This window comes from Phoca vitulina, unplaced genomic scaffold, assembly GCF_004348235.1.
Source record: "Phoca vitulina isolate PV1807 unplaced genomic scaffold, GSC_HSeal_1.0 scaffold51, whole genome shotgun sequence".
Classification (NCBI taxonomy): Eukaryota; Metazoa; Chordata; class Mammalia; order Carnivora; family Phocidae; genus Phoca; species Phoca vitulina.
The window spans coordinates 10,411,086-10,437,805 of record NW_022589754.1 but is presented as its reverse complement, the minus strand read 5'-3'; the positions used below and the strand labels follow the sequence as shown (position 1 = coordinate 10,437,805).

Here is a 26,720-nt window from a genome sequence, read left to right as displayed (position 1 = left end):
TATAATATAGTTTATATATATAGAGAGAGAGATAGATATAAAAGCAGTGGAATATTACTCAGTCATCAAAAAGAATGAAATCTTGCCATTTGCAATGACATGGATGGAACTAGAAGGTATTATGCTAAGTGAAATAAGTCAGTCACAGAAAGACAAATACCATATGATTTCACTCATGTGGAATTTAAGACACAAAACAGATGAACATAGGGGAAGGGAAAGAAAAATAAAATAAGATGAAAACTGAGAGGGAGGCAAACCAAAAGAGATGCTGAACTCTAGGAAACAAACAGGGTTGCTTCAGGGTGGTGGGTGGGGGGAGAAGGGATAATTGGGTGATAGGCTTTAATGAGAGTACTTGATGCAATGAGCACTGGGTGTTTTATTCAATGACAAATCAATAAATTCTACCTCTGAAACTAATAATTAATTTATGTGGGGCGGGGAGGGGCAGAGCAAGAAGGAGAGGGAGAAGCAGGCTTCCCACTGAGCAGGGAGCCCAATGCCAGGCTCGATCCCAGGACTGGACTTGATCCCAGGAACCTGAGATCATGACCTGAGCTGAAGTCAGATGCTTAACTGACTGAGCCACCCAGGTGCTGCAATATAATAATCTTTTAGAAATACGTTAGCCTCTAAAGAGAGCTTCATTTGGTTCCCCAAATCCACATTATAAGTAGTTTTACAATAATAAGTATAAGATCAGAACACTGAGACAAGTGCTCAAAACCTAGCTGAAGATTTCCTATGCAGTATGAATGGGAGTATAATAGATCATACTGTGGCCCAAACTTTTTCCTCCCAGTGCCCTTTCAACTTCCTGATGTCTCATATATGACCAATAAGTCAAGATTAATATATCAAGAAGTGGACACAGAGCAAATACTTTCATGCTCTGGGTTTTCAAATGGAAACCTAAATAAGTTCTTATATTAATTTGCTAGGGCTGCAATAACAAAGTACCACAGACTGAATGGCTTAAACAACAGAAATTTACTTTCTCACAGTTTTTGAGTCCAACATTAAGGTATCAGCAGGGTTGGTTTCTTCTGAGGCTTTTCTTCTTGGTTTGTAGATGGCCATCTTCCTGTGTCCTCACATGGTCTTCACTCTGTGTTTGTGTCCTAATATCCTCTTTTTATAACGACACCAGTCATAATGATTAGGGCTCACCCTAGGGACCTCATTTTAAATTAATTACCTCTTTAAAAAACCCTATCTCCAAATACAGTCACAGTCTGAGGTACTGGGGGTTAGGAGTTCAACATATAAATGTCGGGGGAACACAAATTCAGCCCACAGAAGTTCAAGTATTTAGGAATGACATCTATTTCTAAAAAGGTAAATAGCTACAACTATTTTTAACTTTAAAAAGGAAACCAGAGAATTTAGTATGAAACTAGTATGCAAATGAATTCTCAAAGGATGAGTGAGACTTTTACTTAAAATGATTAATGGCCATTTTTGAAGATAAGCAAGTGGTCAATATGTTACTCTTTTTTTTTTTAAAGATTTTATTTATTTATTTGACAGAGAGAGCGAGAGAGCACAAGCAGGGGGAACAGTAGAGGGAGAGGGAGAAGCAGGCCTCCCACCAAGCAGGGAGCCCGATGTGGGGCTTGATCCCAGGACCCTGGGATCATGACCCCCGAGCCGAAGGTAGACGCTTAACCATCTGAGCCACCCAGGCGCCCCTCAATATGTTACTCTTGATTATATGTGGATTTTTATGACATATTGTGCCTGATGTCATTCTTAAATTCATCCCCTATCCTCACCTATCCTTGAACACTATTAAATTTCTAACATTCAGTGCATCCCAGATCCTCATATCAAGATCTTCAAAATACAGATACTATGATGCTGAATAAGATCATCTATGCAAAAAGTCTTATGAAAGCAAAATTTTTATTATGGACTTTGTTTCTAATGATCTGTGGAAAAAGATATGTACTCATGTCTTAAAAAAAGAATTTGTGAATCCTGTATAATCAAGGATTATATAATATATAATATTCTGGACTGTGGTTCAGATGATCTAGGCTTTAGTTCTTTCTGTTCACTAGAATCAGCATGACTAGGTCAACATATGCTACTTCTTTTGATCTCAGTTGTTCTACTTACAAAATATGAATGCATGGCTTTTGACAATATATTTATAAAGGTAGTAGTAGGAATTATAGTCCTAAAATATATTATGCTTCCTAGAAGAAAGATCTTTTAGGTCCTTTCCAATGTTAATAACAATAACAATAATAATATCTAGTACTATTTATTTTGTACTTATCATATGCCAGGCACTATGCCAAGAGACTTACATACATCATCTTATTTAGTGCTCTACACACCATGTAGAACAGTTACTTTTATAACAATTTTACAGATGAAGAAAGTGAAACCTAGTGACATTAAGTTCCCAAAGGTAATATATATATTAAGTGGCAAAGTCAAGATTTGAACCTGGGTACATTTCACACCAAAGTCTGTGCTTATTTGCTACTGATACAATGCTCTTAGTGCATTAGAGATTGGAATTTATCAGGAACTGTATTAATTCTCCAAGTTTGTCATGACAAGTTACCACAAACTGGGTGTCTTTAAGAACAGAAATTTATTCTCTCATAGTTCTGGAGACGAGAAGTCTGAAATTAAGGTTTAGGCAAGGTCATATTCTCTCTGAAGTTTCCAGGAGAGAATCCTTCCTTGCCTCATCCTAGCTTCTGGTGATCCTTGGCAATACTTGGTATTTTTTGGTTTGTGGCAACATAACTCTTTGCTTGCTTTGTCTTTGCATGACCATCTTCTCTCTGTGTGTATCTGTGTATCTAAATTTCCCTTTTCTTATAAGGACACCTGTCATAGGGCCTACCCTAATGCAGTATGACCTCATCTTGACTTGATTACATCTGTAAGGACCATATTTTTTTTTAATTTTTATTAGTTTCATAGGTAGAATTTAGTGATTCATCAGTTGCATATAACACACAGTGCTCATTCCATCAAGTGCCCTCCTTAATGCCCATCACCCAATTATCCCTTCCCCCACCCACCTCCCCTGCAGCAACCTTGTTTGTTTCCTAGAGTTCAGCATCTCTTTTGGTTTGCCTCCCTCTCAGTTTTCATCTTATTTTATTTTTCTTTCCTTTCCCCTATGTTCATCTGTTTTGTGTCTTAAATTCCACATATGAGTGATATCATATGGTATTGTCTTTCTGTGACTGACTTATTTCACTTAGCATAAAACCTTCTAGTTCCATCCACATCATTGCAAATGGTAAGATTTCATTCTTTTTGATGGCTGAGTAATATTCCACTGTGTGTGTGTGTGTGTGTGTGTGTGTGTGTGTATCTCACATCTTCTTTATTGCAAAGGACCATATTTTTAAATAAAGTAACTATTGGTTTTGGGTGGTTATAAATTTGGAGGGAGCTCTTCAACCCAGTAAAAGAACCATTAAGCAGACAAGAAATGGAAAAACTTTTGCAGTATGTTTATTATGGTTTTCTTAAGCTGTGGAGACTGAATAAAAGGTTATGTGATTTGAGGTCTTCATTTATTTGCCAATGCCAAATAATGTTCCTATTGGCAGTCATATGCTATACTGTATTCTACCTTATTTATTTATTTTTTAAAGATTTTATTTATTTATTTGACAGAGAGAGAGACAGCTAGAGAGGGAACACAAGCAGGGGGAGTGGGAGAGGGGGAAACAGGCTTCCCGCCGAGCAGGGAGCCCAATGCGGGGCTTGATCCCAGGACCCTGGGATCACGACCTGAGCCGAAGGCAGATGCTTAACGACTGAGCCACCCAGGCACCCCTGTATTCTACTTTAATAGTGCAGTGTAAATTCAAACAAGACACAAATTCATTGGGTTAGAAGGGACCACAGATATTCATTAGGCCTATTGGTCAGGTTCTAGGCAAGGCTTACCAATTCATGCCAGATACTTGGGTGTCTAATACTTTCTGAAAAATAAATTTCATGGCATCTCCTAGTAACCAACTCCAGTCTTTAGAAGTTCTTTACAAGTCTAGCTTTCAATCTTCTGGTTACAATCAAATCTAATTTCAGCTTATTTATCCCACTGTCTTTGAGAACCCTGACATAAAAATGTTATAACTGAGACTGTTCATACTTAACATTTATAGAGCAGTTTACTGTTGTATACTTTTACTCCCATATAATTTCATGCTTGCTAGCTTACAATAAATCTGTAACATGTTACTAAACTCACCTCCTTTTATAGAAATTGAGGTTCAGAGAAGTTGAGTTACTTAATAAAAATCATAGAGCTAGTAAATGATAGAGCTGTAAGTCCAACTCAGATCTTCTGTCCCCAAATCCTGTGCTTTGTCCCATTATGCCCCACTGCAGAATAAAGAAGCAAAATCTAATCTTATTCTTTATTATATTGATAAATTTGAGAGCGATCAGGAGAAAAGTGCTTGGAATCAGCATTCTAGTGTCAGGAAGGAGCTTAAAAATCATATATTGTATTTCCCTGATGATGAGTGATGTTGAGCAACTTTTCATGTGTCTGTTGGCCATCTGTATGTCTTCTTTGGAAAAATGTCTATTCATGTCTTCTGCCCATTTCTTAAATTTGTTCTTTGGGTGGAGAGTTTGGTAAGTTCTTTATAGATTTTGGATACTAACCCTTTATCAGGTATGTCATTTGCAAATATCTTCTCCCATTCCAAAGGTTGCCTTTTAGTTTTGTTGATTATTTCCTTCACTGTGCAAAAGGTTTTTATTTTGATGAAGTTCCAATAGTTCATTTTTGCTTTTGTTTCCTTTGCCTCTGGAGATGTATCTAGGAAGAAGATGCTATGGCCGATGTCAAAAAGGTTGTTGCCTGTGTTCTCTAGGATTTTGATGGTTTCCTGTCTCACATTTAGGTCTTTCACCTATTTTGAATTTATTTTTGTGTGTGGTGTAAGAAAGTGGTCCAAATGGATAAAGAACTTGTGGTATTTATCTACAATGGACTATTACTCAGCCATAAAAAAGAATGAAATCTTGCCATTTGCAATGATGTGGATGGAGCTAAGAGTGCATTATGCTAAGCAAAATAAGTCATTCAGAGAAAGACAAATACCATATGATTTCACTCATATGTGGAATTTAAGAAACAAAACTGATGAACATAGGGGAAAAAAGAGAGAGGCAAAGCATAAAACAGACTCAACTATAGAGAACAAACTGAAGGTTGCTGGAAGGGAGGTGGGCAGGGGGATGGTTTAAACAGGTGATGGGTATTAAGGAGGGCACCTGTTGAGATGAGCCCTAGTTGTTGTATGTAAGTGATGAATCACTAAATTCTACATCTGAAACTAATATTACACTGTATGTTAACTAACTGGAATTTAAATAAAAACTTGAAAGAAACAATCATACATTATCACCACAAAAGACCCCAAATAGACAAAATAATCTTGAAAAACAAAACTGGAGGTATCACAATTCCAGACTTCAAGTTATATTATAAAGCTGTAGTAATCAGTATGGTACTGGCACAAAAATAGACACACAGATCAATAGAACAGAATAGAAAGCCCAGAATTAAACCTGCAATTATGTGGTCAATTAATCTTTAACAAAGCAGGAAAGAATATTCAAAAAGAAGAGAGATAAACCAAGAAACAGTGTCTTAACTATAGAGAACAAATTGATGGTTACCAGAGAGGAGGTATGAGTGGGGATTGGTCAAATAGTTGATAAAAGAAAAAGAAATCATACATTGTGGTAACATAATCTAAAGAATTCAAATCCCGGTAACTGGATTGATGCTACTAGGAAGGCTCTGAACCGAGTTGAGCTTACAAATGACACTCCACACTGGTGTGATTGAATTCACTGATAATATACAAAAAATGAAGATACAGAACTTCGGACACTAGATAAAACAGCAATTGAGCATCAAGTTTCTCATTAAGGAGCTCAACTAAGCAAATAAGGGAGCTATAGATTGAAAAGTAAAAGACAAGTGCAGGTTTACTTAAGAGTACGAACTTTGAAGTCAGTTATAGGTTTGAATTCTCCCACTTACTAGCTAGATGACCTGGGATAATTTAGTTAACCTTTCTAAATTTCAGTTTCTTTCACAATAAAATGGACACAAGAGTGTCTATATCACTGTCTTTATGTAAATACTGAAGGACTTAATGTACATATAATACTTAGCAGGGTACCCAGCACAATAAATAATAGTTTCCAATAATAACATAATTGTCATTATTCTTATTATGATAGAGCATAAGTAAAGCCCCAGCCCAACTTGTTTTGAAAGTGTATTGTGGAAAATTATGTTTATTATATATATATATATATATATATATATATATGTGTGTGTGTGTATATATATATATATATATATATACACATACATAAGGCGATCTCTGACTTAAGGAACCATACTGAGAATAACAGACAACTCAAGACTTGTTTTAAGTCTATAATAATAGTAGCAAATATTTGTTGAGCCATAGTATGGCTTTACTTACCACTGTTCTAAGTACTTTGCATGCATTAACTCATTAAATTTTCATAGTAACTCTATGAAATAGGTAGTATTAGTATTTCTATTCCACAAATGATAAAGTAGACACAAGAAGGTTGAATAATTTGCTAGGAAGTAGTGGTGCCAGGACTAGAATTTAGTAAGGATAGCTCCAGAACCCATACTTTTAATTACTATTTTCTACTATCTTCCCATCACTCTACTCTGTGGCCTCTATAGCCAATCCCTCTGTTAAATGATTAACAGCATGAATGCTTATTTGTCAAATGCTTTATCTGCATCTATTGAAATGATCATATGGTTCTTATTCTTTTATTAATGTGGTATATCATACTGATTGATTTGCACATGATGAACCACACTTGTAACCAAGGAATAAATCCCACTTGACCATGAGGAATGATTTTTAAATATATTGTTGGATTTGGTTCGATAGTATTTTACTGAGGAATTCTGCATCCATGTTCATCAGGAATATTAGCCTCTAGTTCTCTTTTTTAGTGGAGTCCTTAGCTGTCTTTGGTATCAGGGTAATGCATTTGAAAAAGTACAACATCCATTCATGATAAAAACACTCAACAAAGTAGGTTAAGAGAAAACATCCCTCAACATTATAAAGGCCATATGTGAAAAACCCACAACTAATATCATCCTCAATGGGGAGAAACTGAGACCTTTTTCTCTACAGTCAGGAAGAAGACAAGGATGTCCACTCTCACCACTGTTATTTAACATAGTAATGGAAGGGCTAGCCACAGCAATCAGACAACAAAAAGAATTGAAATGCACCCAAATTGGCAAGGAAGAAGTAAAACTTTCACTATTTGCAGATGACATGAAATGTTATATAGAAAACCCAAAAGACTCCACCAAAAAACTGCTAGAACTGATATGTGAATTCAGTAAAGTTTCAGGATACAAAATCAACATAGAGAAATCTGTTGCATTTCTATATAGCAATAATGAAGCAGCAGAAAGAGAAATTCAGAAAACAATTCCATTTACAATTGCAACCAAAATAAGAAGATAACTAGGAATAAATCTAACCAGAGAGGTAAAAGACCTGTACTCTGAAAACTAGAAAACACCAATGAAAGAAATTGAAGATGACACAAAGAAATGGAAAGATATTCCATGCTCATGGGTTGGAAGAACAAATATTATTAAAATGTCTATAGTACCCAAAGCCATCTACACATTAAAGCAATGCCTATCAAAATACCACCAGCATTTTTCACAGAGTTATAAGAAACAATCCTAAAATTTGTATGGAACCACAAAAGACCCCAAATAGCCAAAGGAATGTTGAAAAAGAAAACCAAAGCAATGTTGAAAAAGAAAACCAAAGCTGGTGGCATCGTAATTCCGGACTTCAAGCTCTATTACAAAGCTGTCATCATCAAGACAGTATGGCACTGGCACAAAAACAGACACATGGATCAATGGAACAGAATACAGAACCCAGAAATGGACCCTCAACTCCATGGTCAACTAATCTTCAACAAAGCAAGAAAGAATATCCAATGGAAAAAAGACAGTCTGTTCAACAAATGGTGTTGGGAAAACTGGACAGCCACATGCAGAAGAATGAAATTGGACCATTTCCTTACACCATACACAAAAATATACTCAAAATGGATGAAAGACTTAAATGTGAGACAGGAATCCATCAAAATCCTTGAGGACAACACAGGCAGCAACCTCTTCGATTTCGGTCACAGCAACTTCTTCCTAGACACATCGCCAAAAGCAAGAGAAGCAAGGGCAAAAATGAACTATTGGGACTTCATCAAGATAAAAAACTTTTGCACAGCAAAGGAACCAGTCAACAAAACCAAAAGACAACCGACAAAATGGGAGAAGATATTTGCAAATGACATATCAGATAAAGGGCTGGTATCCAAAACATATAAAGAACTTATACAACTCAACACCCCTAAAACAAATGATCCAATTAAGAAATGGGCAGAAGTCATACACAGACATTTCTCCAAAGAAGACATCCAGATGGTCAAAAGACACATGAAAAGATGCTCATCATCACTTATCATGAGGGAAATGCAAATCAAAACTACAACGAGGTATCACCTCACACCTGCCAAATGGCTAAAACCAAAATCACAAGAAAAAACAAGTGTTGGTGAGGGTATGGAGAAAGGGGAACCCTCTTGCATTGTTGGTGGGAATGCAAACTTATGCAGCCACTGTGGAAAATATTATGGGGGTTCCTCAAAAAATTAAAAATAGAACTACTCTATGATACAGTAATTGCACTACTGGGTGTTACCTCAAAAATACAAAAACATCTATTGAAAGGGATACATGCACCCATATGTTTATTGCAGCATTATTTATAACAGCCAAAATTGGAAGCAGCCCAAGTGTGCATTGATGGATGTAAAAGATGTGGTAAATATATACAATCAAATATTACTCAGCTCCAGAAAAAATGAAATCTTGATATGTGCAAATAAATGGATGGAGGTAGAGAGTATAATGCTAAGTGAAGTAAGTTGGTCAGAGAAGGACAAATACCATATGATTTCATTCATAGGTGGAATTTAGGAAACAAAACAAGAAAGAAACAGGAAACAAAACAAGTACAGGAAAAAAGATGAAGAGAGACAAACCAAAAAACACTCTTTTAACTATAGAGAACAAACTGGTGGTTACCAGAGGGCAGCTAGTTTGGGGGATGGGTGAAATAGGTGATGGCGATTAATGAGTACACTTATCATGATGAGCACTGAGTAATGTATAAATTGTGAATCACTATATTGTACACCTGAAACTAATAAAATACTCTATGTTATGTTAAATATACTCGCGTTAAAATAAAAAGAGTAAAAAATAAAAATGCATAATATAAACATCATGTAACTAATTAATTATAACAGTTAATCCCATGAAGTGAGAATTAAAAGTGGCTATATAAAGTGGCTACATAAATACTTACGGTTATGCCTGAAAAAATAACACAAGGTTAAGTGTTAAGACTCATGCTTAGTTTATACATTTTCTAATGGAAAATTCCTCAATCTCTTTACAGTGGTAGTATAAATTGCAGATTAAGCCAGATGGGGGTGAAGAGTGGGGAAGAATATGTAAATATATTGCAACTGTGATGGTGAAGGACTTATCCTTTTATATTTCCTTGTGGGACCCTTATTCCATACCTTTAAGAAGGAATGAATTGTGCAGGAAGGCAAGGTACCTAGGACAACAGTGATGAAGCAAGAGCCTAGGGTCACTATGGCCAACAGCATGATTACCTATGTCTTTCTCTATCATAAATACTGGTAACTTCCAATTCCTGTCCTATAGCCAAAGGGGCCATCGAAAATATGTTCTGCTTTATCTCTGGGTAAGCTCCTGGTATGCCTCCTGAAAAATGCCATCCTAAACTTTCCACTCAATTCAGTATTCCTGGGAAAGTTGCTCAATTTATAGGCTTTTATGTAGTTCACTTTTAGATAGAAAGGATACAATTCTGACCAATACAATTTACAATACTATCTTACCTTTTTCTGCTGGGCTCAAAACAGTCACTGTAAAAAAAAAGAGAAAGGTCAAAATTAGTGATATTTAAAAACATTTGTATTTTCCTTTTTTAAGATTTATTTATTTATTTGAGAGAGAGAGTGGGAGGCGGGGTGGGGGGCAGAGGGAGAGAGAGTCTCAAGTAGACTCTGTGCTGAGCACGGAGCCTGATGCAGGGCTTGATCTCACAACCCTAAGATCACGACCTGAGCCGAAACCAAGAGTCAGATGCTTAATCACTGCACCACCCAGGTGCCCCAAAACGTCATTTTTCTAATCCTTCTTTCCATAATATCATTTTTGAGCCATGTATTCAGTGGAATAACACTTTAGGAAACAACCAGCCTGCTAAGATGAGGGAAGGCAAGGATGATTAAATTCCATCCTTTGCTATCTTTCTTCATCTTAAACCTGACTTAATAAGAATTTGTACTCATTCAACGAATACAGATGTAACCAGATTTTTAAAAATTCCACCAAATGGAAACTCTTGAGCTATATAAGGACTTAAAAGCCAATCAATTAGGAGATGACCATTCATTTTCTCAAAGTATTCACTGTAGAACATCTTTAAATACCAAGCTTCTCTTATATATTTAGAATTAATTTAGTGTGGAGGTTGCATGCCAGCTCTGAAGTCAAACTGCCTGGGTTAAAAACCCAGTTGCACTATTTTGTGACCTTAGGCAGGTTCCTTAACTTCCCTAACATTACCTACCTTACAAGGTTACTTGAGATTCAAACGAGTTAATGCATGTAACTGCTGTTTAACATAGTATCTAGCACAAGGCAAGGATTAAATAAATATTAACACTTCTTATTATATTTGAACTATGAATTTGTAGAATATCAGAACTGGAAGAAACTTTAGCGATTATCAGGTTTATCTGTCTCATTTTACAGCTGGGAAAAAAGGACTAGAGTAGTATTAAATGATTTGTCCAAGGTCACACAGAAAGTTAATGGTAGAGCTAGGAATAGATTCCAGCCTCCAAGGCTTTTTGCATGTACTGTAACTATACCTTCCCCAACCATTCTTTGCTGCCTTATGTGATGTATACATAATTTTTGCTCAGAATGTCATTTTAACAAAGTGAGGCCTGTTAGTCACCACCATCTGTGAGCATTTATACTAGGTGTTAAGGCAAAGTGAAACTATAAGGCATGTCTTTCAATCTTGAGAAACTATTGAATTAAGATGGTTTTCAGGGGCGCTTGGATCAGTTGGTTAAGCATCTGACTCTTGATTTTGGCTCAGGTCATGATCTCAGCATCCTGGGATCCAGCCCTGCATTGAGTTCTGCACTGGGTGTGGAGCCTGCTTGAGATTCTCTCTCTGTTTCTCTTCCTCTGCCCCTCCCCCCCACTTGCATGTGCGAGCTCTCTCCCTCTCTCTCTAGAAGATAAAATTTTGTTTTTAATTAAAAAAACACATAGTTTTCATACACAATGATAAACACTTAAGGTCAGAAAAAAGGGGAAAAAATCCAAACAGAGAATGATACTATACTCTAGGGGCTATTTCCTCAGTTATACTTTCTCTTTCTCTTCATTTCCAGGTCTATTTTTGTTGAGTCTTAAAAATCTATCCTTTTAGGGGCGCCTGGGTGGCTCAGTCATTAAGCGTCTGCCTTCGGCTCAGGTCATGATCCCAGGGTCCTGGGATTGAGCCCCACATCGGGCTCCCTGCTCAGCAGGAAGCCTGCTTCTCCATCTCCCATTCCCCCTGCTTGTGTTCCCTCTCTCACTACGTCTGTCTCTGTCAAATAAATAAATAAATCTTTAAAAAAATTTATTCTTTTAATAATCATTTGGGTGAAATTTGTTAAAACTATTCTATTTTGTTTGTGCAAAAATCTAATCAGGTAATGCCCTCTTTTTTATAATACACCTGCCTGGAGATGGATACTAACTTTCTTTTTTCCTTTCCAGTTAAAAAAATCCTGGTTAAGAATGAATGAAAGAAGCACACACTCTACTTTGACAGTACAAATGGAAATGGAAACAAGAAGCCTTGGTGGATCAACCTAGGATTCATGATTTTGCATATACATGTTGCATGACTGAATCAGTTGAACTAGGCTCTGAACTGGGTTAATAACATCTCCTTAAAATGGAGTGGGGGAGAGCAGAGTTGCTTGGAGACTAATCTTAATAAAGAGTGGCTAACAAATTGCTATTTGGTATATCTCTTTCTATCTCTATGGCTGAACAATCACTGGTAAGCAAAAAGCGGAGGTCATAACTACCATTTGCTTGACCACTTGCTATAGTACTTGTGGGTGAGGGAATGCAATAATTCAGTGCTTTGAAGATGTTGGAACGAGACAATGTGTATACAGAAAAATGAGTGGAAACCAGTAAAGTTTCCAGGTGGAGAACAGCTATCTTTACATAATTTTATGTCTATCATGGTGCAAGTGGGATTGGTTTATATGATCAAGAACAGTGGCCAGAAGTAGAATCCATGGGTAAAAGCTACACGTCAACACATTTTAGCTCAATATAAGAAAAAAAAAGATTTTGATGATGGTGAAGATGACAGTGACGACTATGACAATGATGGACTGGCAGCATTGGAAAGGACTGAGTCTCCCATTACACACACTTGGAAATGTTGTAGAGGACATTTACACATTAGTTGGACAGTGGACTTGACTTTTAAAGTTCCTTATATTCCTGAAATCTGTAAGGATTTCAATAAGCCTAAGGGAAAAAATATTTTCTTGCAAAATTCCCTGTTGGAAGTTACATACTTCTGAAGAAAAAAAGAAGGGCCTTTATTATAAAACATTGGGGCATTTATCTTGGTAGTTCTGCTTTTCCCTTAGTGATCTTTGTAATACTGCCTTTTTCACTATTAAAGGAAGAGACTAAGAATATGTCAGTCATATTTAAAATGAAAATGTTATTGCTTGTGATGTTTAATTTTATGTGTCAACTTGACTAGGCTAAGGGATGCCCAGATAGCTGATAAAACATTATTTCTGGGTGTGTCAGTGAGAGTATTTCTGGAAGAGACTAGCATTTAAAGCAGTAGAAAGTAAAGATCACCCTCACCAATTTAGCATGAGCATCATTCAATCCTTTGAGGGCCTGAAAAGAACAAAAATGTAGAGGAAAGGCAAATTTGTTGTCTGATTGACCTCAAACATCTATCTTCTTTTGCAATCAGACATTGGTACTCCTGGTTCTCAGGCCTTTGAACTTGGACTAAAACGTACACCATTGGTTCCCCTGGTTCTCAGGCCTTCAGATTTGTACTGAAATTACACCACTGGCTTTCCTGGGCCTCCAGCTTGCAGAAGACAGATCATGGGACTTAACCTCAGTAATCACATAAGCTAAGCCCTTGTAATAAATCCCTTTTAAAATATTTATGTATATTTTATTGGTCTTGTTTCTTTAAGGAACTCTAATAGACTGCTATTAGATGGATGAAGCTCAAAACATGGATGAAGCTCAAAAACATGCACAGTGAAGAAGCCACATACAGAAGACTGTATATATTGTACAATTCCATTTGTATGCATGTCTAGAAAAGGTAAGTTTTAGAAAGAGAAAGCAGATCAGTGGTTGCCTAGGGCTAGAGGTGAAAGTGAAGTGCTGCAAATGGACATGAAGAAATTTCTGGGGGTGACAGAAATGTTTTGTAACTATACCAGGTGATGCTTGTACAACTCTATACATTTATGAAAATCACTGAACTACATACCTACAATGGGTGGGTTTTATGGTATGTAATTTATACTTTAATAAAGCTGTTTAAAAATAATAAATAAATAAAATGAAAATGTTACAAGAGTCATTATAAACTCTTACAAAATTAATCTTTTATCATGAATCTCTTGGATAAGTGTACACTTAGTCATTCTATGGGTAACTTGCCATGCATGAATGTATAGTGAAGTGGTGATATGTGTAATTATACACCTGCTTTGCTCCTTCAAATTTTAGCTCACTACTGGGAAGTTAAGTACTTGGAGTTATCATCAAATAGATTTTTGCACTGTTTCTCCTTTTATCTTTCACCTAATTACTGATCCTTTGCAACTAGGTATGGAGAAAAGGTATGGAAATGTGGAGTACATGCAAGGACATTTCATCACAGATAATTAGTGTTAAAAACAAAGCATATTTCATAAGTTCCTTTAAGTAAATGCACATTGTAGGGTTCCCAAAAGGGGAATGTTAGAATAATCTTAATTTGAGGCTAGATGGAGATGGTCAACAAATGTAGTAGAAAGGACATGGAAGAAATTCTACAACAGTGCTGACCAATAAAAATATAATACAAGCCATGTAATTTATTGTTCTAGTAAGAACATTTCAAAAATTTAAAAAAATACCAAGTGAAGTTAACTAATAATAACTAATAAATACTTTTAGTCCAATATATCAAAAACATAATTTCAACATGTTATGCACATAAAATTATTAATATTTTACATTCTTCTTTTTGTATGAAATTTTTGAAAGCTGGTGTGTACATTAAGCTTCAGCACATCTCAATTCAGATGCCATTTTTCAAGTGTTTAATAGCCACATGTGGCTAGTGGCTACCAAATTAGATAGTAAAGCTCAAAAGGACTTGTAAAAGGAAAGTGGGATGGTTGAAAATATGAGTCTATTGAGATGAATGTTCACTCACAATATGAAGTTCTCTTTTAATTAATGACTCATTTGGGAGGGGAGTTTATTGTAGTGATGTATTACATTTACTTTGGCATGTACTCATATTGTGGCTCTGCCACTTACTTGTTCTGTGGCCCTAGGCAAATTATTTAATCTCTCTGGGCCTCAGTTTCTTCACCTGTAAAAGGATAAAATGTTGTTATAGAAATTAAATGATAAAATATGTGTAAAGTGCTTTTAGTGTCTGGTATATAATAAGTACTTAATTATTGTCAGCTATTTATTATTCTTCTGAGAAAGGTAAGTCTTTCACTAAGATTAGGTTTTAGAATAGTTCAGGATAAAATAAGTCTTATTTAAAAATGTTGTTTATCATAGCAATCCCAAAGTTTCATATGATGGTTTTAAAAATAATGTATTCAATGTCAAAACGAATATATTTGATACCTACTTTTTCCATTAGATGTTTCTTAGACTTTAGGTTAGGAGAGAGAATAGAATTTAAAATGGAGAACCTAGATACATTTCTCATTATGTTCTGCTTGTTGAGAGCAAACTAACCACACCAGGTTTCATTTACTCCTCTGAAAAAGTTACTCATACTAGCCATTCTTTTACTTTTTAGGCAGCCATTCTCAAATCGGGTGATTTCAATACTCACTTGGGAACTAATAACAATATAGATTATAGGGCCCTCTTCATATAACAAATCTCTGGGTGAAGGTACAGGAATTTGTGCTTAAAAAAGTCAGTACATGATTCTGATTATCAGCTAGGTATAAGAACTACTGGAGTTATTTTAGATGTTTGGTTTGATATCTTAGTAGTCAGGTGTGATACATTTAACTGTTTTGCATATGGGAGACTTACAAAACTATTTTAGATATGAGAATACCATAATTCACATAGGCTTAAATGGGTAACTTTTACTTATTCAGAAACTTGGTTTCCAGAGAATATCCCTTCTGGGTTTTTGCCTTATTAGTGTTCATTTCTTTTGACTCTTTTTGAAGGATTTCTAGCTTCTGAGTAGAATTATTTCCTGGACCTTTTTAAATCTCAAAATGGACACTGTTGATCACCAAAAATGGCAGAGTAGGGAATTCCAGGGTTTTGTCTTTCCCTAAGAAGTTATAAATGAAGTGGCAAAAACTGTTAGAATCAACTTTTGCAGAATTCTGTAATTTAATAAAAAATGTACAACAATCAAGAGGGTACAGTTAGTGAAGAAAGGAGCTGTTGCTTTTTGGTAAGAGAATGCTGTGACATTTTAAATTTCCTCTTACCATTCTTCACATCCAAGATCAGAAGGGGCTGTGAGAATAGCCTGGTGAAGGTTTACAAATGCCAGAGGTAGCAATGCAGACCTTATTATCAAAGAATTGTGGTTTTGAGTCTTGATGGTCTGACAGCTCCTTCAAAGACCAACACAAAGGTTTTCCTGTATATCTGACTCAGAGCATTCCCAGGCCTGAGGCACCTTCTTGGGTGGCCTTTGCTGAAAATATTTATAGGCACAGGTATTGAATGCAGCAGCCTGGGGCAAAAGACAACACTTGAGACAGGCAATTAACAGAATAAAAAGCATGGGAATGAAGAGATCAACAAAACAGATAGGTGGGAGAATGAGTGTTTAAAATCTACCCTGTGCACCATGGAATTAAGAAGGGTACACACATGCAGGGTGGAATGCATGCTCAGAAAAGGTCAGAGAAGACCCTAAGCTTTCACTCTTAACTGGCCCTCAGGCATTTAAAAAGTAGGGAAAGGCTAAAGCAGACTTGTAAACTGCATGGAAGGAGTTAAAAGAGTAAAGGACTGCCCCAACACAGAGCTAATCTGCAAAGGCTGGGAAAGTATATTTTTCTTCTTTTCTATTTCTGACTCCAGGCACTCAAAAAGCCTTTATTAAACAACTAACTGATGATAGGGTTAAGAAACAAAGACTTTAGAGACCACATATAACAAAGAATACATTCTTCAATATAGAAAAATCACTAAAGAAGCAAACAAAACCAATTTACAACAGGCAGCAAAAACAAACCCTAGAGAGGTAGAGAATCTAATTTCTAGAGTTATACTTTATAATATTCTAAATGTATATTTTTCAACAACAAAAAGTTACAGGACATACAAAGAAACAAAACAGTATAGCTTATTAATAGGAAAAAGTAAATTAATAGAAATTGTCCAGGAAGCCTAGCCAATAACTTACTAGACAAAGACTTTAAATGCACTGTCTTAAATATGCTCAAAGAGCTAAAAGAAACTGTATAAAGAACTAAAAAGATCAGAAGAATAAAAATAGAATATATAAATGAAGAGATACAAAATAGAAAAAGGAACCAAATAGAGATCCTAGAGATGAAAAGGACAATCAAGAAATGAAAATTTACTAAAGGGATCCAACAGCAGATTTAAGCAGGCAGAAGAATCGGTGATTGGCTTAAATTATCCAGTCTGAAGAGCAAAATGAGAAAGTGAAAGAAAAATGAACAAAGTCTATGAGACTTGTAGCACACTCTCAAAAATACTATCGTATTCATAATGGGAGTTTAGAAAGAGAAGAAAAAGGGGGAGCAAAGAATATTTGAAGAAATGATGACTAAAAACTCCACAAATTTGTTAAAAGACATGAAACTAAACATCCAGGAAGCTCAATAAACTACACATAGTATAAACTAAAGAATATTCACAATCAGACACATTATAATCAAAGTGACAAAACCAAAGACAAAGGAATCATCTTGAAAGCAGGAAAAGATAAGCAACTTCACATATAAAAATAATAAGATTAACATGTGATTTCTCCTTGGAAACCATGGAGGCCAGAAGGCAGTGAGATGTCATATTTAAAGTGTCGAAAGGAAAATATCTATCAACCAAGAATTTGATAACTTACAAAACTATCCTTCAAAAAATGAAGGATAAAATAAGACATTCACAGGTAAACAAAAAATGATAGAGTTCATAACTGGTAGAAGTGTCCTTCAAGAAATGACAGAGTTCAATGGGACCTGTGAACAGATCTCTGGACACTAAAAGCTAGCCCACCGCCAACTCCCTAGTCTAGGTTACAAATGCCCTTAAACATCTCTGCAATAACAAATGGGGGAGCTTTTGGAGCAACTGTGAGATGTCTGAGCAGAACTTATTTCAAAAGCTCTCACTAATGATGGATCCCCTTCTGGTGGTCTCGAAGGAGGAGAAGGGAGAGCCACTGCAGTGCTCTCCCTTCTATATATATATATATATATATAAAATGAAATTACAGAGAATTGAAATGGGTGCATTGAAAAAGTCAATTAAAAAATAAAAATAAAAAATAACAATGAAGTAAAATGATAACCCATCACTACACATATATTAGAAAGACAAAACTCTAAAATACTAACAATACCATATGCAGATAAGGATGTAGAAAAACAGGAAATCTCATCCATTGCTGGTGGGAATGCAAAATGGTACAGACAATTTGGAAGACAGATTTTTCAAAGACACTGATGTAAATAACAACCAAAAAAGATCTAGGGTAGCTGTACTAATATTAGACAAAAAGACTTTAAATTAAAAATTGATACAAAAGGTGGAGGAGAGAGGGAAGATGGCAGTGGATAAGAGGACCCTAGGCTCGTCTCATCCCATGAACAAAACTAGGTAACTATCAAATCATCTAAACACCCCAGAAATCAACCTGAAGAATGAAAGAACAAACTACACAACTAAAGGGAGAGAAGAGGTCACATCGAAGAAGGTAGGAAGTATGGATATGTGATGTAGAAGAGAAAGGAATTGCAGATATTGCAGAGGGAACAGAGATGTAGTTGTGGAGAAGGTAGAGAGATCGAGGAGCACACAGGAGAATGCACAAGGAGAACATTTCCATAAAAGCCATTGTCTTGGAAAAGGAGAGCAGCTGAATTTCATGAGTTCTTGCAACCAGCAGGGCTTAAAGCCTGGAGTTTTCAAGGTCAGCAGGCTCGGCAAGAAGGCACTGCACTGCTCCTGGAGATAAGGAAAGCAAACACCAGAGCCAGACAGCACAGAAACTAATTTGAAGAACACCTGGTACAAACCAGGGAAGGGGGGGAGGTTATTCGCTCCTCTTTGAGTGCTTCATTGGGAGGCAGCTTTCATAGAGATGGCTCTCTGGGAAGAAAGGACCCGACTAGTGCCATTTCCCTCCCCCACCCCTCAGCATAAACACAGATCCACATGCAGGAAGCAACCCAGTGCCAACACTGGCTGCCTAATTTACTAACACCAAGACCCACCCTGCTGCACTCTGGCTGGACTGCCCTTCTCAGTCATGCTTGCCTCAGTCCCAGTGAGACAGACATCTCCCCCAGAAGACAGCACAAACCTCTGACCCCACCACATATTCCAACCAGAGAGTTCTGCAGGACCTCAGTTCTCATGGAAGTGGTGTCAGGTCTCATTTCACAAGCAGACCAGAGCACACCGAGTTAAAACTCACCACAGTCAGGCCAGGAACCAAACACTGCACACAAGCAGGCAAGGAGAACCTCTAAAGATGACTGACCTGAAGGATAGAGCAGACAAAACACAACAGCAGAGTGCAAACAGCACACACCAGAGACACTCCCTGAAACATCAGGTCCTGGACACTACACGACCTCTTCTTCATAAGGCCATTACTTTCAGGAGCAGGAGACATAACTGGCTTTTCTAACACAGAGAAGGCAGAGACTTAAACAAAATGCCAAGACAGAGGAATTTATCTCAAATGAAAGAACAAGAGAAGGCCATGGCCAGAGATGTAACCAAAACAGATATAAGTAACATGCCTGATGGAGAATTTAGAGCAACAATCATAAGGATACTCACTGGCCTTCAGAAAACAAATAGAAGACACAAGTGAGACCCTTACCACATAAATAAAAGAGTTAAAAAAGAATCAGTCAGAGATGAAGAATGCAATGAACGAGATTGGAAATAGGCTTGATGTAATGAACAGCAGGCTGGAAGAAGCTGAGGAATGAATTAGTGACCTAGAAGACAAAAGAAAGGAAAATAATGAAGCGGAACAAAAGAGACAAAGAAGAATTGTGCGACATGAGAATAGACTTAGGGAACTGAGTGACTCCATGAAATGTAATAACAATTATATTATAGGAGTCCCAGAAGAAGAAGAAGAAGAGAGAAGAGGGGGCAGAAAATTTATTTGAAGAAATAATAGTTGAAAACTTCCCTAATCTGGGGAAGGAAACAGTCATCCACATCCAGGAGGCACAGAGAACTCCCATCAAAATCTAATAAAAGCAGGCCAACACCGAGACATATTATAATTAAATTTGCAAAATATAGTGATAAAGAAAACATCTTAAAAGCAGCAAGACACAAGAAGTCCTTAACTTACAAGTTAAGACCTCCTAAGGCTAGCTGGAGATTTCTCAACAGAAACTTGGCAAACCAGAAGGGAGTGGGATGATAAATTCAAAGTGCCAAACAGAAAAAATCTGCAGCCAAGAATACTCAATCCACCAAGGCTGTCATTCAGAATAGAAGGAGAAATAAAGAGTTTCTCAGACAAACAAAAACTAAAGGAGTTTGTGACGACTAAACCAGCCCTGCAAGAGAGATTAAAGGGGACTTTGAGTGCAAAGGAGAGACCAAAAGTGACAAAGACAAGAAAGGATCAGAGAAAATCTCCAGAAACAGTTACAAAACAAGTAATGAAATGGAAATAAATATATATCTATCAATACTTACTTTGAATGTAAGTGGACCAAACACTCCAATCAAAAGACATAGGGCCGGTACCTAGGTGGTGAGGTCGGTTGAGTGTTCAACTCTTGGTTTCAGCTCATGTCATGATCTTGGGGTCATGAGATCGAGCCCTGCATCGGGCTCCATGCTCAGTGCAGACTCTGCTTGGGATTCTCTCTCCCCTCTCCCTCTGCTCCTCCCTGCTGGTCTCTCTCTCTCTCTCTCTCTCTCTCAACTAAATAAATAAATCTTTAAAAAAATATATAGGGTGTCAGAATGGATAAAATACAAGACCCATCTATATGCTGTCTACAATAGACACATTTACTCACCTGAAGATTGAAAATGAGGGGATGGAAAAATATTTATTATGCAAATGGACATCAAAAGAAAGCAGGAGTAGCAATATTTATATTGGAAAAACTAGACTTTAAACAAAGACCATAAGAACAGATACAGAAGGCAGAGGCAGAAGCAACATGGAAGAGACAGCACTGGTTTGGGGGCACAGCCTCTACCACCATGAGCCTCTTAAAAAAACCTAAGACTGAGATGACCATGGAGGCACTGCAGGAATGGCAGGAGGAAGAATTAAACATGGGTCCACACTCTGTGCTCGTGCAGTAGTGAAGAACAACGCCCATGTGCTCATGAATTGGCATAACAATAAGAAGCTCCTGGGCCATGTGAAAGCCAGTGACAGGCACTGCAACATGGTGGTGGAGAATGTCAAAGAGATGTGGACCAACGTCCCCAAGAATGGCAAGGGCAAGAAGAAATACAAGCCAGTCAACAAAGACCGCTACATCTCCAAAATGTTCCTGACTGGGGACATCATGGCCCTGCAGAACTATCATTGCAGGCAAGTAGGGGCCTCCTCCCCACTGGCAGAATATCCTAGCACATCCTACAAAGACCTGCCTTTGTATTGGGAATAAGAATGTCCTGTGTTTCATCAGTGGCAAAAAAAAAAAAGGGCACTATGTCATAATAAAGGGGACGATCCAACAAGAATATCTAACCATGATGAATATTTATGCACCCAACATGGAAGCACCTGAATATATAAAACAATTAATAACAAACATAAAGAAACTCATTGACAGTAACACAATAATAGTAGGGGACTTTAACAACCCATGTACATCAATGGAAAGATCATTTAAACAGAACATCAACAAGGAAACAATGGCTTTGAATGGCACACTGGACCAGATGGACTTAACAGATATATTCACAACATTCCATCCTAAAACAGTAAAATATACATTCTTTTAAAGATTATGGGATATTCTCCAGTATTAATCACATATTGGGTCACAAATAAGGCATCAACTAATACAAAGATTGAAATCATACCATGAAATTTTTCTGACCACAACACTATGAAACTAGAAGTCAATCACAAGAAAAACTGTGGAAAGACTACAAATACATGGAGGTAAAACAACATGCTACTAAACAATGAATGGGTCAACCAGGAAATCAAAGAAGGAATTAAAGAGTTCAGGGAAACAAACGAAAATGAGAACACAACAGTCAAAACACTTGAGAAGCAAAAAAGCAGTTCTAAGAGGGAAGTATAAGGCAATACAGGCCTAAATCAAGAAGCAAGAAAAACCTGAAATCAGCAACTTAACATTTCACCTAAAGGAGGCAGAAAGAGAACAACAAATGAAGCCTAAATCTAGCAGAAGGAAGGATATAGTAAAGATTAGAGCAGAAATAAATGATACAGAAACTAAAACAAAACAAAACAACAAAAAGAGATCAATGAAATCAAGAGCTGGTTCTTTGAAATAATTAATAAAGTTGATAAACCTGTAGCCACATTTATCAAAAGAAAAGAGAAAGAGCCCAAATGAATAAAATTACAAACGAGAGAAGAGAAAGAACAAAACATCACAGAAATACAAACTATTATAAGAAAATATCATGAAAAGGGGCACCTGGGTGGCTCAGTTGGTTAAGCATCTGCGTTTGCCTCAGGTCATGATCCCAGGGTCCTGGGATGGAGCCCCACGTCAGGCTCTCTGCTCAGCAGGAAGCCTGCTTCTCCCTCTCCCACTCCCCCTGCTTGTGTTCCCTCTCTCGCTGTCTCTCTCTGTCAAATAAATAAATAAAATCTTAAAAAAAAAGAAAATATTATGAAAAACCATATGCCAACAAATTAGACAACCTGGAAGAAATGGATAAATTCCTAGAAACATATAAACTACCAAAACTGAAACAGGAGGAAACAGAAAACTTGAACGACTGATAACTAGCAAAGAAACAGAAATCAAAAAATTCCCAACAAACAAAACGCCAGGGCCAGATGGCTTCCAAGGGGAATTCTAACAAACATTTAAAGAAGAGGTAATATCTATTCTTCACAAACGATTCCAAAAAGTAGAAAAGGAAGGAATACTTCCAAACTCATTCCATGAGGCCAGCATTACCCTGATACCAAAACCAGATAAAGACTCCACTAAAAAAATGACAGGCCAATATCCCTGATGAACATGTATGCAAAAATTCTGAGCAAAATACTAGCAAATCAAATCCAGGAGTACATTAAACAGTCATTCAACATGATCAAGTGGGATTTATTCCTGGGCTGCAAGGGTGGTTCAATATTCCACAAATCAATCAACATGATACAGCACATTAATGAAAGAAAAGATAAGAACCACAAGATCATTTCAATAGATGCAGAAGGAGCATTTGACAAAGTACAACATCCATTCATGATAAAAATGCTCAACAAAGTAGGTTTAGCTGGAACATACCTCAACATAATAAAGGCCATATATGAAAAACCCATAGCTAATATCATCCTCAATGGGGAACACCTGAGAGCATTTCCTCTACCGTCAGGAAGAAGACAGGGATGTCCATTCTCACCCCTGTTGTTTAACAGAGTAGTGGAAGTCATAGCCACAGCAACCAGACAACAAAAATAAATAAAAGGCATCCAAATCAGAAAGGAAACAGTCAAACTTTCACTATTTTCAGATGACATGATACTCTATATAGAAAACCAAAAACAGTCCACCAGAAAATTGTTAGAACTGCTACATGAATTCAGTAAAGTTGTAGGATACAAAATCAACATACAGAAATCTGTTTTATTTCCATACTGTAATAATGAAGCAGCAGAAAGAGAAATCGAAGAATTGATCCCATTTACAATTACACCCAAAACCATAAAATACCTAGGAATAAACCTATCCAAAGAGGTAAAAGACCTGTACTCTGAAAAGTAGAAAACACTGATGAAAGAAATTGAAAATATCACAAAGAAATGGAAAGACATTCCATGCTCATGGATTGGAAGAACAAATATTGTTAAAATGTCTATACTGGATCATATGGTGGCTCTATTTTCAACTTTTTGAGGAACCTCCATACCGTTTTCCAGAGTGGCTGCACCAGCTTGCATTCCCACCAACAGTGTAGGAAGGTTCCCCTTTCTCTGCATCCCCGCCAACATCTGTCTTTTCCTGACTTTTAGCCATTCTGACTGGTATGAGGTGATATCTCATTGAGGTTTTGATTTGGACTTCCCTGATGCCGAGTGATGTTGAGCACTTTTTCATGTGTCTGTTGGCCATTTGGATGTCTTCTTTGGAAAAACGTCTGTTCATGTCTTCTGCCCATTTCTTGATTGGATCATTTGTTCTTTGGGTGTTGAGTTTAAGAAGTTCTTTATAGATTTTGGATACTAGCCCTTTATCTGATATGTCATTTGCCCCAAAGATACAAATGTAGGGAACTGAAGGGGTATGTGCACCCTGATGTTTATAGCAGCAATGTCCACAATAGCCAAACTGTGGAAAGAGCCAAGATATCCATCGACAGATGAATGGATAAAGAAGATGTGGTATATATACACAATGGAATATTATGCAGCCATCAAAAGGAATGAAATCTTGCCATTTGCAACGACATGGATGGAACTGGAGGGTATTATGCTGAGCGAAATAAGTCAATCAGAGAAAGACATGTATCATATGACCTCACTGATATGAGGAATTCTTAATCTCAGGAAACAAACTGAGGGTTGCTGGAGTGGTGGGGGGTGGGAGGGATGGGTGGTAGACACTGGGGAGGGTATGTGCTATGGTGAGCACTGTGAATTGTGTAAGACTGTTGAATCGCAGACCTGTACCTCTGAAACAAATAATACATTATATGTTAAAAAAAAAAAAGAAGAAGAAGAAGATAGCAGGAAGGGAAGAATGAAGGGGGGGAAATTGGAGAGGGAGACGAACCATGAGAGACTATGGACTCTGAAAAACAAACTGAGGGTTCTAGAGGGGAGGGGGGTGGGGGAATGGGTTAGCCTGGTGATAGGTATTAAAGAGGGCACGTTCTGCATGGAGCACTGGGTGTTATACGCAAACAATGAATCATGGAACACCACATCAAAAACTAATGATGTAATGTATGGTGATTAACATAACATAATAAAAAAAATTTAAAAAAAAGTCTATACTACCCAAAGCAATCAACACATTCAATGCAATCCCTATTAAAATACCAAAGACATTTATCACAGACATAGAGAAAACAATCTCAAAATGTGTATAAAACCAAAAGACCCCGAATAACCAAAGCAACCTTGAAAAAGGAAATCAAAGCTGGAGGCATAACAATTCTGGACTTCAAGTTATATTACAAGGCTGTAGTGATCAAAACAATATGGTACTGGCACAAAAACAGACACATAGATCAATGGAACAGAATAAAAATACCAGAAATGAACCCACATATCCATGGTCAGTTAACCTTTGACAAAGCTGCAAAAGATAACCAATAGGAAAAAGATAGTCTCTTCAACAAATGGTGTTGGGAAAACTGGAAAGCAACATACGAAAGAATGAAACTGGACCACTTTCTCACACCATATACAAAAAGAAATTCAAAATGCATTAAAGATTAGGGCACCTGGGTGGTTCAGTTGGTTAAGCATCCAACTCTTGGATTGATCTCAGGGTCGTGAGATTGAGCCCTGTGTTGGGTTCCATAATCAGTGTGGAGTCTGCTTAAGACTCTCTCTCTCCCTCTGCCCCTCCCCCTCCTCTCTTTTCCTCTCTAAAATAAATAAATAAATCTTTTAAAAATGCATTAAAGATCTAAATCAGAAAACTGAAATCATCAAAATCCTAGAGAGGAACACAGGCAATAACCTCTTTGACATCAGCCATGGTAACTTCTTTCTAGATATGTCTCCTAAGGTAAGGGAAACAAAAGCAAAAATAAACTATTGGGACTTCATCAAAATAAAAAGCTTCTGCATAGCAAAGGTAACAATCCACAAAAACTAAAAGGCAACCTATGGAATGGGAGAAGATATTTGCAAATGACATATATAATAAAGAGTTAGTATCCAAAATATATAAAAAATGTATAAAACTCAACACTGAAAAATGAATAATCCAATTAGAAAATGGGCAGAGGACATAATAGACATTTTTCCAAAGAAGACATCCAGATGGCCAACAAACAGATGAAAAGATGTTCTACATCACTGAGCATCAGGAAAATGCAAATCAAAACGACAATGAGATATCATCTCACACCTGTCAGAATGGCTAGAATCAACAACACAAGGAACAACAGGTGTTAGCAAGGATGTAGAGAAAGGGGAACCCTCTTGCACTGCTGGTAGAAATGCAAACTGGTGCACCCACTCTGGAAAACAGTAGGGAGGTTCCTCAAAAAGTTAAAAATAGTACTACCCAAAGATCCAACAATTGCACTATTAGGTGTTTACCCAAAAAATACAAAAATACTAATTCAAAGGGATATATACACACTGATGTTTACAGCAGCATTATCTAGAATAGGAAAATTATAGTAACAGCCCAGTTGTCCAGCAACCTATGAATGGATAAAGAAGATGTGGTATATATACACAATGGAATATCATTCAGCCATAAAAAAGAATGAAATCTTGCTGTTTGCAACGACATGGATGGAGCTAGTCCATAAGTATATAGTAAGCGAAATAAGTTTGTCAGAGAAAGAAAAATACCATATGATTTCACTCATATGTGGAATTTAAGAAACAAAACAAGAAAGCAAAGGGGAATAAAAGAGAGAGGCAAACCAAGAAACAGTCTCTTAACTATGGAGAAGAAACTAACGGTTATCAGAGGTAAAGTAGGAGGGGATGGGTTAAATAGGTGATTGGGATGAGGAGTGCACTTGTAATGAGCACTGGTGTTGTATGGAAGTGTTGAATCACTACATTGTACACCTGAAACTAATACTACAGTGTATGTTAAATAACTGGAATTTAAAT

The 26,720-nt window shown here is 36.9% G+C and overlaps 1 protein-coding gene and 1 pseudogene across 6 annotated transcripts in view; one reads left to right on the top strand and one right to left on the bottom strand.

Moving 5' to 3' along the window:
• ZDHHC15 (zinc finger DHHC-type palmitoyltransferase 15) overlaps positions 1 to 26,720 on the bottom strand; it is a 149,214-nt gene that overhangs the window by 108,575 nt on the left and 13,919 nt on the right. For all 6 annotated transcript variants that reach the window (XR_004297480.1, XM_032387845.1, XM_032387846.1 and 3 more), the window contains exon 2: positions 10,045 to 10,071. Coding sequence is in view for 5 of the 6 variants with exons in the window: in XM_032387845.1 (XP_032243736.1) it covers positions 10,045 to 10,071 (27 nt within the window). In the remaining variant the exon portion in view is untranslated. The remainder of the gene's footprint in view (positions 1 to 10,044; positions 10,072 to 26,720) is intronic.
• LOC116621828 lies at positions 20,951 to 21,298 on the top strand (annotated as a pseudogene).